Consider the following 13519-nt stretch of genomic DNA (forward strand, 5'->3'; position numbering starts at 1 on the left):
AAAACTACTCTACAAGTGCTGAGAATGTTAATACTGTAGTACATAAATACCCACACTTGCTAAGTAGTAATAATATATCATCACGACATTTTGAATTGAAAAACATAGAAGGGTGTCAATACTTTTGGGCTCCACTCTATGTAAAAATGTAATACACTAACTAGTATGCAATTCTTGCATTTTTTGTAATTAAAATCATAACAAACATACATGGACTGTGGGGTTGTACAATTTTTGCTTAAGGTGCTTCAGTTATTCAATAGCCATATTTTCCCTATGTACAGTACTGTACGCTATGAAATGGACAGTGTCAGCTGGTATTTTTCCTAATGCATTTATATATTTATTATATATATATATATATTTTTTGCACTTCTTACAGAAAAAAACATGTAAAAGAAATTGCTTATGTTTTAGTATTTTTTTGTAAACATACCCTCAACTAATTTGTTGGCTTACATCAGTGTGGTTTTCTACCTTTTTTTTTTTTTAAATAACCCTTCTGTCTGGAGGTTTCAGCTCAAGTACCTTTAAACAATTTTCACTCTACTGAATGGTACCACAGTTGCAAATAAAGGCAGACTAATCTGATTAACAAATTACATTTTCTCCCCTTCTTTATAATTTATGTCACAACAGTTTGAGACTGGCAAACTGCTGGTTAAGGGCAGAATACCGACAGTAGGCCTAATTCTTAAAAAAAGAATTCTTTGGATGCTTCGGAACCACATTAATATTTACTTCCCACCTCAGCATAATTATGTGTGTCAGTTAAAATGGGGGGGGGGGGGGGGGGCTCCCAAGTCAACGCAGGGGTGGGAGCTGAGCCTAAATACAATTGGCCATTTCACATTGGGAGAAAAACGGGGTAAAATCAATTGGCGACTACTAAATTAAAAAAAAAAAAAAGGTTTACAGCATTAACCGAAAGGTAAAACTATAATAACTAATAATGATAAACTTTTTATTAAAGCTAACATAAAATGATCCAAAGGGACTCGGTATAACTTTCTGTCGCTGTAGACTTTCTTTTGCAAGTAAAAAAATTTATCAATTTCTGACTCAAGAAATGATACACAGGATAATCTGGATGTGCTCTATCAAACACCGAAAACAAATTCAACCAGCCGCTCTTGCTGTTACTAAAAAAATGAGCTGCCCCTAATAAATAGAACAAATGTGATTATATTTATGTTTACAGCAGCATCTATACTTCTATAAAATGCAGAAAGATTGTGCTTCACTGCTTAGTATTCAATCATACGACGAGTTGAAAACTGCAGAGTTCATGAGCAGCATAGAGTGCTCTGAGCAGAGCTCTCCATAGCAGAATCGTCTGATGCCTGCTTCACCCACCCTAATATCAGAGTGGAAAGCTGTCCAATCGAAAGCATGCATACGTGCAGGTGGATGATCATTTTGAAACTATATCATTTAGAATAACCTTTGAGCTCCTAAACAAAAATGAAATTTATGCACAGTGGTTTAGAGATAATATATAATACAGTTGAAAAAAATTTCAAGATCATCATTTTCTTTAATTTTTATTTTTGCATTTCTTAGTTGTCCTGTCCTGCCCCCATCCCCCCCCCCGGCTTACATTGTAAACACTGCAATACAATGCTGTCAAGCAAAGAATTACATTGAAAGGAGAAACATACAAATCTCTTGAATGAAAATTAAAGTAATTTTAAACAAAAGGCATTTAATAATAACTCCAGATAATACAGCAACGTTTATAACCAATTGCACAACCAAAGTAATCAACAGCACTTTAAAGTTTAGTAATAGAAATTTAATACACAGTAAAGACATAGTAAACATAAATGGAGTGTTGTCATCATACGTGAATATTACTTTCATAGAAAGAACACGTTCACTTTACAGTGCCCTCACACAAAGTTCTTCATATTTAAATTACACAAAACTGACAAACAGATGCACAGATACAGCATATACTGTTTATAGGAAAGTCTTACAACAATTACTAAATGATGTACACTTAGGGTTTCCAATAATACAGTTTTTGATTACAAATACCATGATTGTGCTTTATTTTGAAAAATAATTTTAAGTGCTTGTTGTCAACAAGGCAGTCAAGCAGTTAATAGTAAAATTGAATTGATGCGTTTTTTATAGGGGTGAAAAGTAAATATGAATTTACTTTCAAAAAAATATTTTTCTTTATTGTGGCTTACTTCCACTACAGCAGAGCAAAATAACAAAACTATCTCAAGCTAGTATACCTTACCTGATATTACTACACAGTTTTACTGTATATTCTTAATATAATTTAATTTATTTAAATTTGCTGTTAATATGTATTTTATATATTGTATTATGGTAATGGAGAATCCCAAAATGCAGGGGTTTTTTAATGACAGTTTGTGATTAATCTATCTCTGCAGGAGCTGCTGGCTCTGCATTATATTACTTTTTTTTTTTTTTTAATTTATTTATTTATTTATTGATTGATTTTTTTTTTTTTTTTTTTTTTTAAGTGATTTTAGTGACAGTGTTTACTACTATTTTGTCATTTTGTAGTTCAAAATTGAAATAACAGATATTACCAGCATAGTATAAATTACTGGATTGAAAAATGTTTAAAAATACTAAAACTAAGTTTTACTTACTGACACCCGGTATTCTTTTTATCCATTTGTGAAAATACCTTTATGACCATCACTGCTTATTAAATACAAGATCTAACTTTACTGCCACAAACCGTCTAAAATAATCCTTGGTAAGAGAATATTAATTTTGTCCACCAACTTCAGTAACAGCATCAGTCGTACTTAGGCCAAGTCTTCCATGTCAATCTCCAGAATTGGTTCCCTCCAGTAGCAGAAAGAGCTGAATTCGGGGAAAGCAAAAGCCGAGCTCTGTTCTTTGTTTAGCAACGGGAAAACGTGTTCAACCAGCACACTCAGTCTGCTGTACCTGTTTAAACATTAAACATATTATACATGTTTAATAAAGCAATTATTAAATAAACCCTTTAAAACTCTTGGACAGATACTGTCCGCAATTTAAATCATATTCAGTCGAAACGTATAAAATATGCTTGCCATATTAATCAATAATGTCACCTGAATGGTAAATATAGTTTAGATAAGTAAATAAAACAGCAGCAACACTGGTACCCCTGACCTGTGGAGGGACTGCAATGAACAGTAGCAATTTAGTGCACTCTTGTTTCCATGTTAAAGCCTGGTGTGAAATAGGTATCAAACTGGTTTACATTTCTTTTATAATAATAATAATACATTACTTCAAGCAAGGCAAGTTATCACTGGTGGTCGTAATAGTGGAGAATATAAATCAATATACTTACGAGGACTTGTTTCCTTTAGTTTGTTCTTGTATTAATTCACCTTTTGGATTCACTGTAAAAATTCTACAGACTGGAACTCCCACTTGCTTATAAGCAAAAACATCCTGTTTGGGGGAAAAAAAAATGTTTGATGTTAGCATGTAACTGAATTGATTCCATCTTGTATATGAAGCTTGATGTAACTTAAAAAAAAAAAAAAAAAAAGATGGTGAGTAAGTAGATTCAAGAAAATGCACAGAGTCCTTTTCTTCAATCAGTTGTTAGGTTTATTGAAATATGCAGGGAGTCTGGTCCCAGGTACAGGACAAACAGAATACTCGTTCTTACAATCTTTTGCATGACATTAAATACCCCTCTGTATAGATGGTCCACCTCCTCTTTCTCTGACACTTAACCAATAGAAAAGGTACAACACATTATCCTGTTACCATATATTTCATTTAGTGTGAGTGTGTGTGTGTGTGGTGTGTGTGTGTCTCTGTGTGTAGTCTAGTGTGATGACCTCTGAACTCAGTGCATTCTTCAGACCCCTGGTGCCAAAAAGGTCCATACATCTGGCTTTTGTTATCCTCTTGAGACCCTTTGATTCCAGTGGCATTATCTCTTTGGATCTCTCTGAAGTCTTAGAGCCTGGACCCCCTTCTGGTCCACAGCATTGTTATCTTGTTAGCTTGCAGTCAATGTTGGGCAAGAAGCTTGTAGACTCAAGGTCTCTTATCAATTGTTAGCAGTACATGCAATTTGAACCAAAGTCTGCTATCTGCAATATTAGTCTCTTTTCAGAAAAGAACACCAGTATAGCTCTGCCAGTTCAAATGCGTAGCAAACTGCTAATCAATTCTCGATCCATGTTTTCCAACAAAGCTCGAATAATCGAAATGATCTGGTATTAGTTGCAATTGTTGGTAAGGGCACCAGTTACAAACAAACCCCATATCAGACCAATCAGACTTACATTAGGCCTGTTCCCAAAGGCGGCGTAGAATGGATGTTTATTGAGCTGAAATAAATTCTTGATATCAGTAAGGCATTCTATCTTAAACTTCTCAGGTTTCTTCTCGATAACCTCCCTGCAGAAATTAGACAATTGTGTATCAAATATAAAGGCAATATCTCAGAGCTTTTTGTCTAATCTGGAATCCAAAAATAGGACATAACTATGGCAGCTTTATTAGATTAAGGACAGTGGCTATAACCATGTAAACTAGAAATGTGAGTTTTTGTGAACAAAAACAAACCATCTTCAGTAGCATAATCTAAGTCATATAAGACTTAATATTTAGGGTGGCCATACTTCCCAGTTTGACCGGGACCATCCCCATATCCCATCAACTGTTCTGGTGTCCCAACATTTTTCCCAAAACCTTAAAAAAGTCTTGGTTTGCAACCGCTCCAAATAGCACTACTTACATCATTTACACAATCGTCAATCATTAAAAAATAATAAAATGCAACTCTGTACCAACTACTATAAAAACCCTATGTAATCTGGTCTGTATCACTGAAATGGCCAGGGAGGTTAAAGCAATCCAGCAGTGAGAGTTAACTTTTATTAGACAGCATTAGTAATGGAACTTTAAAAAAATCTCTATGCAGCTGCAATTTCAAAAGTCACATGACCTCAATATGGCAGCCATATAAAATCAGAGGTCAATGTCACACATTAAGCATGCACGGTTTATATAACTCTGACAATATGAGGTCACTTCTTCAATTGTGTTCTGAGATATGAGGCTTTGATGGTGCAGCAAGGGTTCATTTTTCTTAGACCACACTTAAAATGTATTTTTTAAAGTTGTGTACTAAAGCATAAACCAGGATGCGAATACCATACAAAATAAATAAATAAAAAGAAACAACCTACCTGTGAAATGCAGAGAACAGGCTGCTTGGGGACAGCATAAGAGGACCACATGGAAGAATTGTCCCTCTGTCATTGACCCACTGCAGATAACCTCTTGTCATATCAGCCATTCCAATGGCTCGAGCTGAACAGTACAAGAACTTGTACCCATTCCTAAGGAGTAAACAGAGAAATAATATTTTTAAAGATTTAAATTTTCATACATATTCTGTACAACAAATGTATAAAAAAACATTTGTATAAACCTCATTAAACCACATGAAAACCTCAAGGCTCATGCCTACAAAAAATGTAATTTACAATTTAAAATCTAAAATCTTTCAAGAATATAATTAGTGCATAGTAGAATAAAGGGATCATGCCATTCGCTGTTTACATGTTACTATTGAGGATAAAAAGGTTCAGCTCCTATGCTGGATAGTTACTTGTGTACTGAATGGTACAGCTTAGCAATGCCTTGATGTGTCCAGTCCTTGCCAAGCTGGGGGAGAATTTGCCCAAGAGCATCAGATCTGAAAAACAGTAAGGGAAGAATGTCATCATTTAAACACATTTTTTATATAATTACTTCTCAGTTTTTATGTGAGTAGTTTAGAGTTAAACGTCTGAAAATCAACCAAGCGTGAAACATTTAGAATTGTGCTTACAGATTTAACTATTATAAAGAAAAGAGCAGGCCAAATGCTGGCCTTAGTGTTTACGTAGTAGTAAACATACAGAGTAAGACAATTAATTTCATATTCAATATTTATTTTCAATCTTTTCCATAGACAATTAAATGCTGTAAACATCTAGTCTTAGACACAAATGCAATGTATGCACAGTGATGGATGTCTTTACACGCATTCCCAATATGGTAGGCTGTGTTCACACTGGGTCCGCTTAGAGGGTTTGGTCCACACCCAGTACTGCTCGGTACGTTTGGTGTGAAGTGTGAACAACAAAGTCCGCTTGGGAAATGAACCGTACCTAGTCCACCTTAGATGGTCTCGGTCCGTTTGGCAAACACGCCCAGTTTGGTTGGCTTGCTAACTTACTTGGTAATTGTCCCATCAATGTCAGAAATAATGATCTTGTCATCCCAGTTCCAGAGGTAGATGGTTCCTTCACACCGACATGTGCCTTGATATTGGGTTGTGATGCTGAACACAACATCATTTGGACCTTCTTTCAACTTCAGACTTGCCTGCAAACAAAGAAAACAAGGGCGTAGATCAGCATACCATACTCCATGTGTTTATAACAGGGCTAGTCACTTTGCTTATAGGACACAATGACAGTTTGGAAAGAATACAATATAACTTTTGAGTAGCTATACCCCAAGGAAGCACTGCCAGTAGGGCTGGGGATTGTGTATCTGCAAATGTTACAACAGTACTACTGCTACTGTGAAAATACATGTTTTATTAATAAAAAAATATTATCTTACAATCTGATCTGAAGATAGCCGAAGTGACTTCTTATAAGAGGTAGTATTTCCTTGGCAGAGATTTTCAGTTTGAATGTTGTCATTGTGAGCTGATTTGTTAATCTTGTTTGACTCCTCATCGCTTGAAGAGTCCCCTTCCTTTGACCTTTATTGAAACAGTGTTATGCATCAACAACTTCAGCTCTTAAAATGAAATGGGTACGTTAAAGGTTATTTAGCATTTGTATGGTCAGGAACTCAGTTCCTCTGTTTACAGCAGCTGACATGGTTCTGGGATCCACAGATATCTTAAAAGTTAGAGGGTTAAATGAAATAACACTTGTGAATTAAAAAACATTAACAGTGTATTGTGTTTAAAAAGCAATTTAAGTAAAACAAAAATTTGTACTAATGTTGTGTTGTGTTTACAGTAACTTGCTTCGGAAATGCAATGTAGTTATGTTATTACTCCAAGAGTATAGAAGTGGATAGCTGCAATCTGTTATAAAGCTATGCACCCACAGTACAGTAGGCGCTGCTGCCGCACAATTGAGGTAGCTTTATTCGTTTGCCAAGTGGTGCTATTTAGTTGTTTCAGCTGTCAGAAATCCAGTGTGGTAGTGTATTTAGCTGATGTTTAATATACTGCATTTATGCAACATCTGAAATTATAGAAACATGCCTCATACTGGTTTTATCCTGGCAGTGAGGAGGATCACTGCCACTCAGTGAATCCTGTGTCTCAAGTTTTCTCTCGGACTGCTTAAAAAAGAAAAACAAAAAAGAGGAGAAAAGACACATCATGAGCATAGTCAGATTTATCTACATAAATATACATACATACATACATATAGTTGTTAAATATTTATGCAGACAAAAACAAATTTAAGAGAATTACAAAAGTTGTACCTGTTTGGCATTGCTGTCGGCCCTCTTGCGCCAGAACCACCACCTTCCAGACTTCTTTGGCATCTTTTCTTGTACCCAGGCCTCCACTGTGGTCTAAAACGTCAGAAAGCAGTTAATAAATGTGAATGCATGTAACACATGAAAAATAGTAGTTTCAATCTATTTTACTTAATATTGTTGACACATACCTTAGGTAGGTGCTTCTGAAAAGTCTGTAAGCTCAATATCATGGGAGCTGCCAGCATCCAGTTGTAATATCTGTGAAAATAAAAAAAAGAACCTGTCATACAGAATTCTCACTCTCAGTCACCGAAAAGTAATTCTGCATTTTATTAATCCAAAAAAAAGAGCTATTTTTACAAGTAATATTTTTTACATAAAAAAACAATAAATTGTATTTATAAACTGAACCTTTCCTCCATATACAGTAAAGATTAAAAACAAAACATAATTGTTTACCTGTTTGCTATCCTTACGACTAAATTCGGGTTGTCAATAAGGCCCGGATTTTCAGCAAATTCCTGATAAGTTATGATATGTTCCATGAATTTGTCTGCAAGACATAAAATATTTTAGATTCTGATTCACTTAATACTTTTTTTTAATAGTATCCCCACCCCATTTTGGATTCTACCACTAAAACTGACCGGTATGTTTTCTGTGAAATTTTTTGAGATAATTCAAAACGTAATCAAAGTTAGGAGGTCACTGATACTGTTCTCTGTATTACTGAAAAGGTGCTCTCTACCGGTATAATAGAAACCCAGGACAGGGATTTATTCTAAAGATACATTTCCTTGTAATATGGAAAATTAAGGTTTAATCAAAGTGGCTGTTTTGTTATTAGTCAAACAAAGCAATAGCTCATTAAAAAATTATAAAGTATTTTTTATTACATTTGAAATGTTTGTGGTGCTGAAGGGGTGGGGTGGGGTATACTAAAATATCACAATTAAAGATTATTTGAGTGAAAAAAATCAGCTTTTTAACTGCAGTATTTGTCTTTGGAAAGGGTAATTAATCATACCTTTAGAAATCTCTGAGTTTTCACCAAGTCCTCCACAGAGAGACAGAGTGACATCTGGCAGGTCAGTGGCAGAATCCGACAGACACTCAGTACCACTGTCTGCAGCGGTACTTTCTACTGACTGTGGAGACTGTGAGCCAGAGTGTGTTTCTGACTCCATCCAGTATTTGTGACCAGGGTCTGATTCACTGCAACACACAGAGACATTCACCAGGAGATGGTTCATTTAAAAATGGTTTAAGCCAGGGAACCCTACAAATAACTTTACTCTTTCCTTTTTTGGCTAACAAACAAACAGACACCTAAACCATTTTCTATATAATTCTAACCAAAAGTGACACATTCTAAAATACCTTTTAGGGAAGTAACGTGCAGCAATGTCTGGCTCCAGTACATTTAGATCATCCAAATAGATGTCTTCAGGACCCTGGTGTTGGCTTCTCTTGTGCAAACCTGTTAAAAGAAATGGAAATAAATAAATAAATAAATAAATAAATAAATAAATAAATATCGTCATTGATTGAAAACCAGTACACAGTAATTAAGCTGTATTACAAACTGACAGAAAAGAGGCAATTATTTCTAACATCTATTGGATAATGTTTTGGCAACAAAGTATATGATGGTCAAGACAAAGGAGATGGATTCACATCTGAGAAAAGCACTAGTAGAAATGACAACAAAGGAAATAGCAACAGAACAGTGTTAAAGAAATATGGAATACCAAAATCCACAATCAGAGCAACAATCAAGAAGTACCACAGAACAAATTTAACTGAAACACTTGAAAAGAAGTGGACGTCCAAAGAAAATTCGGGAGAATCATCCGAGCAGCCAAGGACTTAAAGAAAGATTTAGAAGCATCAGAATAGACTGAATATTGTCCAAACTATACTCACTTCTGACACACAAGTGAGTAGAAATATAAAATAATCCTACACTCTTATGGGTTTTATATAAGCCCTTTGTTGTGCAGTATACGAAAATAGTTCTTTAATAAAGATTATAAAACAATTTTACAGAACTGTACAACGGCACATGAACACAGAGGAGTTGTATGCACGTAGGCTTTGTGTGAGCGACCGGTGCACACGATGTTGCAGCGCAAGGAGGAAGCGATGACACACGAGATATGTTTAAACCAGGTGGCTCGTGTTTTATTATGTAGGAGAAGATGACATTCTTCATAAAGTATTAATTATGTAGTTGATTATTTGTGTGTTTTTATATTCTCCTATTTTGATACATCTTAAAGCACATGTAACTAGCTAAGCAATTTTCCTGTCTCTCAAAGCGCCAATGTTAGCAGGTGTCTAATCAAGATGGGTGGAGGAGTGGAGACACAGTGTGAAAACAGAACACCACAAACAAATGACTAGTTTGAAATGGTTTATAACAAATTAGGTTAAAATGCTAAATTATGATGCACTATAGAATGTGATAGATTTGGGGCGAGTTTACCCCCTTACCAGGAGGTGTGTTGAAGGTGTGTGATAGCAGGGTGGATCCATACCGATTGGAAGAGAGTATAAGAAATGGGGTGGAAATGCCAATATATTCATAGTATTTAATGTAATGTTTTTGTTTGAATTGTCAGTCAATTCTTTAATTTGACTCCACAGACATCTGTGTTATGATACAAACAGATACATTAGGGCATGCTGTGACCTGCGCATCTTTGCTTGCTTATATCTAATGTTTATACGACTGTATTAACATTATTTTCTTTTATACATATAAAGTATTTTTGATAAAAAAAATCATTTGTCAGATTTATTTCCCTACAATTAGCATACCAACAGGAACTGGCAGGAAGAGTGCAGGAACAGTTCATAAATTATGTACAGCAAGCTTGGTTCAGAAACAAAACAAAAATAGTAATACCAGTAATCATTAGAATAGCTGGGGCCTGCTATAGGCATTTTACCACACCCCAGTCCCTTTCCGCTATTATAAGAGCTAACTTCCTCTAGCTCTCCCTTTTCTTTTCCTTTTGATCTCAACTGAGGTCTAGGACCATATATATATATATATATACACACACACACACACATACCCCACCTCCTAGCCCCTACCCCAGAATATACCTTTTCATATAAAAACCTATAAAATTATTTACCAAACAGATTTAAAACCATCAACTTACAAAAAAGCGCCATTTACAGATATACAGAATATCTGCATTCAAACTGTCCTAGACAGATAATCTTTAGCTAACTAACAATACATTTGAGCATTTCTGCTTCCCTCTCCATAGACTAACATTAGGTGCACCCCTGCTACTCTGAAATGGCACGTATGACGTGTGCGCTCGCCACATGCCCTTACAGCGCACTGGCTACATACAAAGCACGCAGCAAGTAAGTAAAAGCAAACTTTGTTTCAAGTTTCGTAGCTGTACTTTGTCATATTCTCTTCCCCAAGGCTTTTCAATAATGTTTATTTAATTGAATCTCATACACGTAATGCAGCATGCAATGCAAACAAACCTGCTCGTAGTCTCTGTGAAAACAGAAAAATATAATGAGAAAAGAAGTACAAAGTCAGTTCTTGAAAGGAAAAATGCAGCTGAGTTCTGTGTGGGCAGTACTTTATACCCTAAGGATCGGGCATGATTGCGTCACAGAGGCTCAGCTGAGCAGCTTTGAAATATTTATTCAGGTTTCGGGTCTTTAGGAGGTAAATACCCATTCGGTAATGGTTACATTTCATACTTGAAAGTGAACCACTTTTAAAGAAAAGTCATAAAACAAAATCATCTAAAATTTGCCAAGAAATGTGAACAGGAATCTGAAGCATTGTTCAACAAACTTCTATGGTCCATTTAGACTAATATAGAACTCTTCCCCAAGAATGGACCACAGTATGTTTGTAGAAAAAAGGGAAACGTCTTCAATGAAGAAAACCTTGTACCTACAGTTAAACACAGGGGTGGTTCAATCACAATATGGCGGCATTTCAGCAGTTCAGTGACTGGTGACATTCATGTGATTGAAGATCGAATGAATTCAGCCATGTATTAAAACATTCTGCAAAGTACAATGATACCATCTGCTCATAAACTGATGGCAGAAAGTTGATCTTCCAACAAGACAACAACCCAAAGCATACGACTAAGTCAACTCTGGAATTCTTGAAGAAAACAAAGATAAAGTTCCAAAACGGTCTTCGCAATCACCAGCTATCAATCCAATAGATATGCTTTGGACTGATCTGAAAAAAGCTGTCGCCAGCATTGTGTATCCAATCTGTCTGAGCTGAAGGAAGGTGCTGATGCAAGACAGAATGGGCCCAGATTTCACAAACAAGATGTAACATGCTGGTTAAGAAGTATCATAAATGTCTGAAAGCCGTAATAAAAGCAAAAGGGGGACATATATGAAAACACTAAAAGCCAGAGTGCCAATACTTTTGCCATGGACAAATACTTTAAATTAAATAAATGTGTTTGTTATTTGACAAAGATTATGTGTTAAATTGATAGAAATGGTGTACTTTGCTTTTTGTTTTATTAAAAAGTGGTTAAAGTTGACTAAATGTTTGTCCTTAATCTGTTACCTTGAATTACGGTACTTTTGTCTACGACTGTAGTAAAGCATAGATAAGAATTGTAAAAGCATAAGAGTGGTATGGCAAACTATGGAACTATGGTATCATTGGAAACTGCAAAAATACTGTGCAAATTTACTGTGGTAAACTTTTATAAGGGTATGCAAGGGGTATGGTGTGGGTGAAGGGAGGCTAGCTGTCTGAGTCTTATTTCCTTGTGTTGTTTTCATTTTAAAATATCTGATAAAACAAACAGAAATGGCTTGTTAAACCCTTTCCCTTTTCAGACTAAGTACCTTTAACTTCATAAAAAATGAATGCAAACTAATTATACCAGTCACTGCACAGCAAAGGTATTTTTATGCAAGATGTGCGTTTACTGATACCTTTCTTTTCGGAGGGGGACTCCGTTTTTGAACTTGGCTTAATGCCTGACATAACATCCACTAGCTCCACAGGCTGGTGAAAAGTAGCAGAATCTGGAGAATCTTCAGGCACAGTCGCTGTAACACTTCCGCTGGCAGTTATCGTTATAGCAGTATTAGCAGGAAGGTCATTAGAAGCCTGCTGCTGGAAACTGCCTGCATGGGTTCTTGGCTCCGGCTTTACTATTGTACAAACATTGTCCACAGCTGTCATCTGGTCATCCATCTTCTCTTGCATGGCATCAGAGCTAAGGATGACACGGAAGTGTGTGTTTTCTGAAGGAGTGATATTGACCGTTTTCAGAGGCTCAGATTTTTCCTTTTTACTGACCTGAAAAGTATAAAAACAATGAACAGTGAGCTGTGTGCAGATCTGTGCGCTTTGACTTTTGACACTTAATCTAGAATTCTCACTTTCACGTTTGTCCACATACAGTACTACATAAACATGCATTTCCTGCTTTAAGAACTTTAAAAAAAAAAAAAAAAAAAAAAAAAGCTTTCTGCTTCTTCCAACTACTGTGGAAGAAAATGTGATTTAAACATTTCTGGTGGGGGGGGGGAGGAATCAGCAACAAATGTCTATTCCATTTAATTTTTGTTTTATAAATAATTAAAGAACCTAGTGCAACTGTCTGCTTTCCAATTATAATGTTCATAATTATTATTATTATAATTTTTTTTTACATCAGCAGTAGTATGGGAGATTCAGGGAAATTATTCCTAGCATTTCCAAAAATACCCACTACTAAGCACTCATCAGCAGCAGTTGGAGCTTTTGTTGTAAGTGTGAATTCTTTACCCTTGTGGATTCAGGGAACTCTCCCCATGTCCACTGCATGTGGGACTCCGTTTTCAGCAGGCTCTCTGAAGGCTTCACCATCAACTCAGAGTCACTCTTAGGAGAAAACGGCTGGGACATAGCCATGCTGGAAAACACACAAAAGGTCAGTTTAACAAATAGTAATCAAGTTTTCTATTGCTTATGAATTGTCCTATGTGT

General features: G+C 35.7%; 1 protein-coding gene across 4 annotated transcripts in view; it reads right to left on the bottom strand.

Annotated features, from left to right (window-relative positions):
• Positions 1–2635: 2635 nt before the first annotated feature.
• Positions 2636–13519, bottom strand: part of LOC117394760 (phosphatidate phosphatase LPIN2-like) — a 35744-nt gene continuing 24860 nt past the window's right edge. For 2 of the 4 annotated variants that reach the window (XM_059015248.1, XM_033993294.3), the window contains exons 6-20: positions 13319–13445; positions 12478–12847; positions 8896–8995; positions 8543–8730; positions 7975–8068; positions 7704–7773; positions 7516–7608; positions 7289–7368; positions 6628–6772; positions 6236–6384; positions 5624–5710; positions 5199–5351; positions 4290–4404; positions 3335–3438; positions 2636–2940 (exon numbers count right to left, since the gene is read on the bottom strand). In XM_059015248.1, coding sequence (XP_058871231.1) covers positions 2796–2940; positions 3335–3438; positions 4290–4404; positions 5199–5351; positions 5624–5710; positions 6236–6384; positions 6628–6772; positions 7289–7368; positions 7516–7608; positions 7704–7773; positions 7975–8068; positions 8543–8730; positions 8896–8995; positions 12478–12847; positions 13319–13445 — 2020 coding nt within the window. In that variant the 3' untranslated portion in view covers positions 2636–2795. The remainder of the gene's footprint in view (positions 2941–3334; positions 3439–4289; positions 4405–5198; positions 5352–5623; positions 5711–6235; positions 6385–6627; positions 6773–7288; positions 7369–7515; positions 7609–7703; positions 7774–7974; positions 8069–8542; positions 8731–8895; positions 8996–12477; positions 12848–13318; positions 13446–13519) is intronic. The other 2 variants (XM_059015241.1, XM_059015253.1) reach the window with 2 other exon arrangements.

The sequence above is a fragment of the Acipenser ruthenus genome, chromosome 3 (assembly GCF_902713425.1).
Source record: "Acipenser ruthenus chromosome 3, fAciRut3.2 maternal haplotype, whole genome shotgun sequence".
Taxonomy (NCBI): domain Eukaryota; kingdom Metazoa; phylum Chordata; class Actinopteri; order Acipenseriformes; family Acipenseridae; genus Acipenser; species Acipenser ruthenus.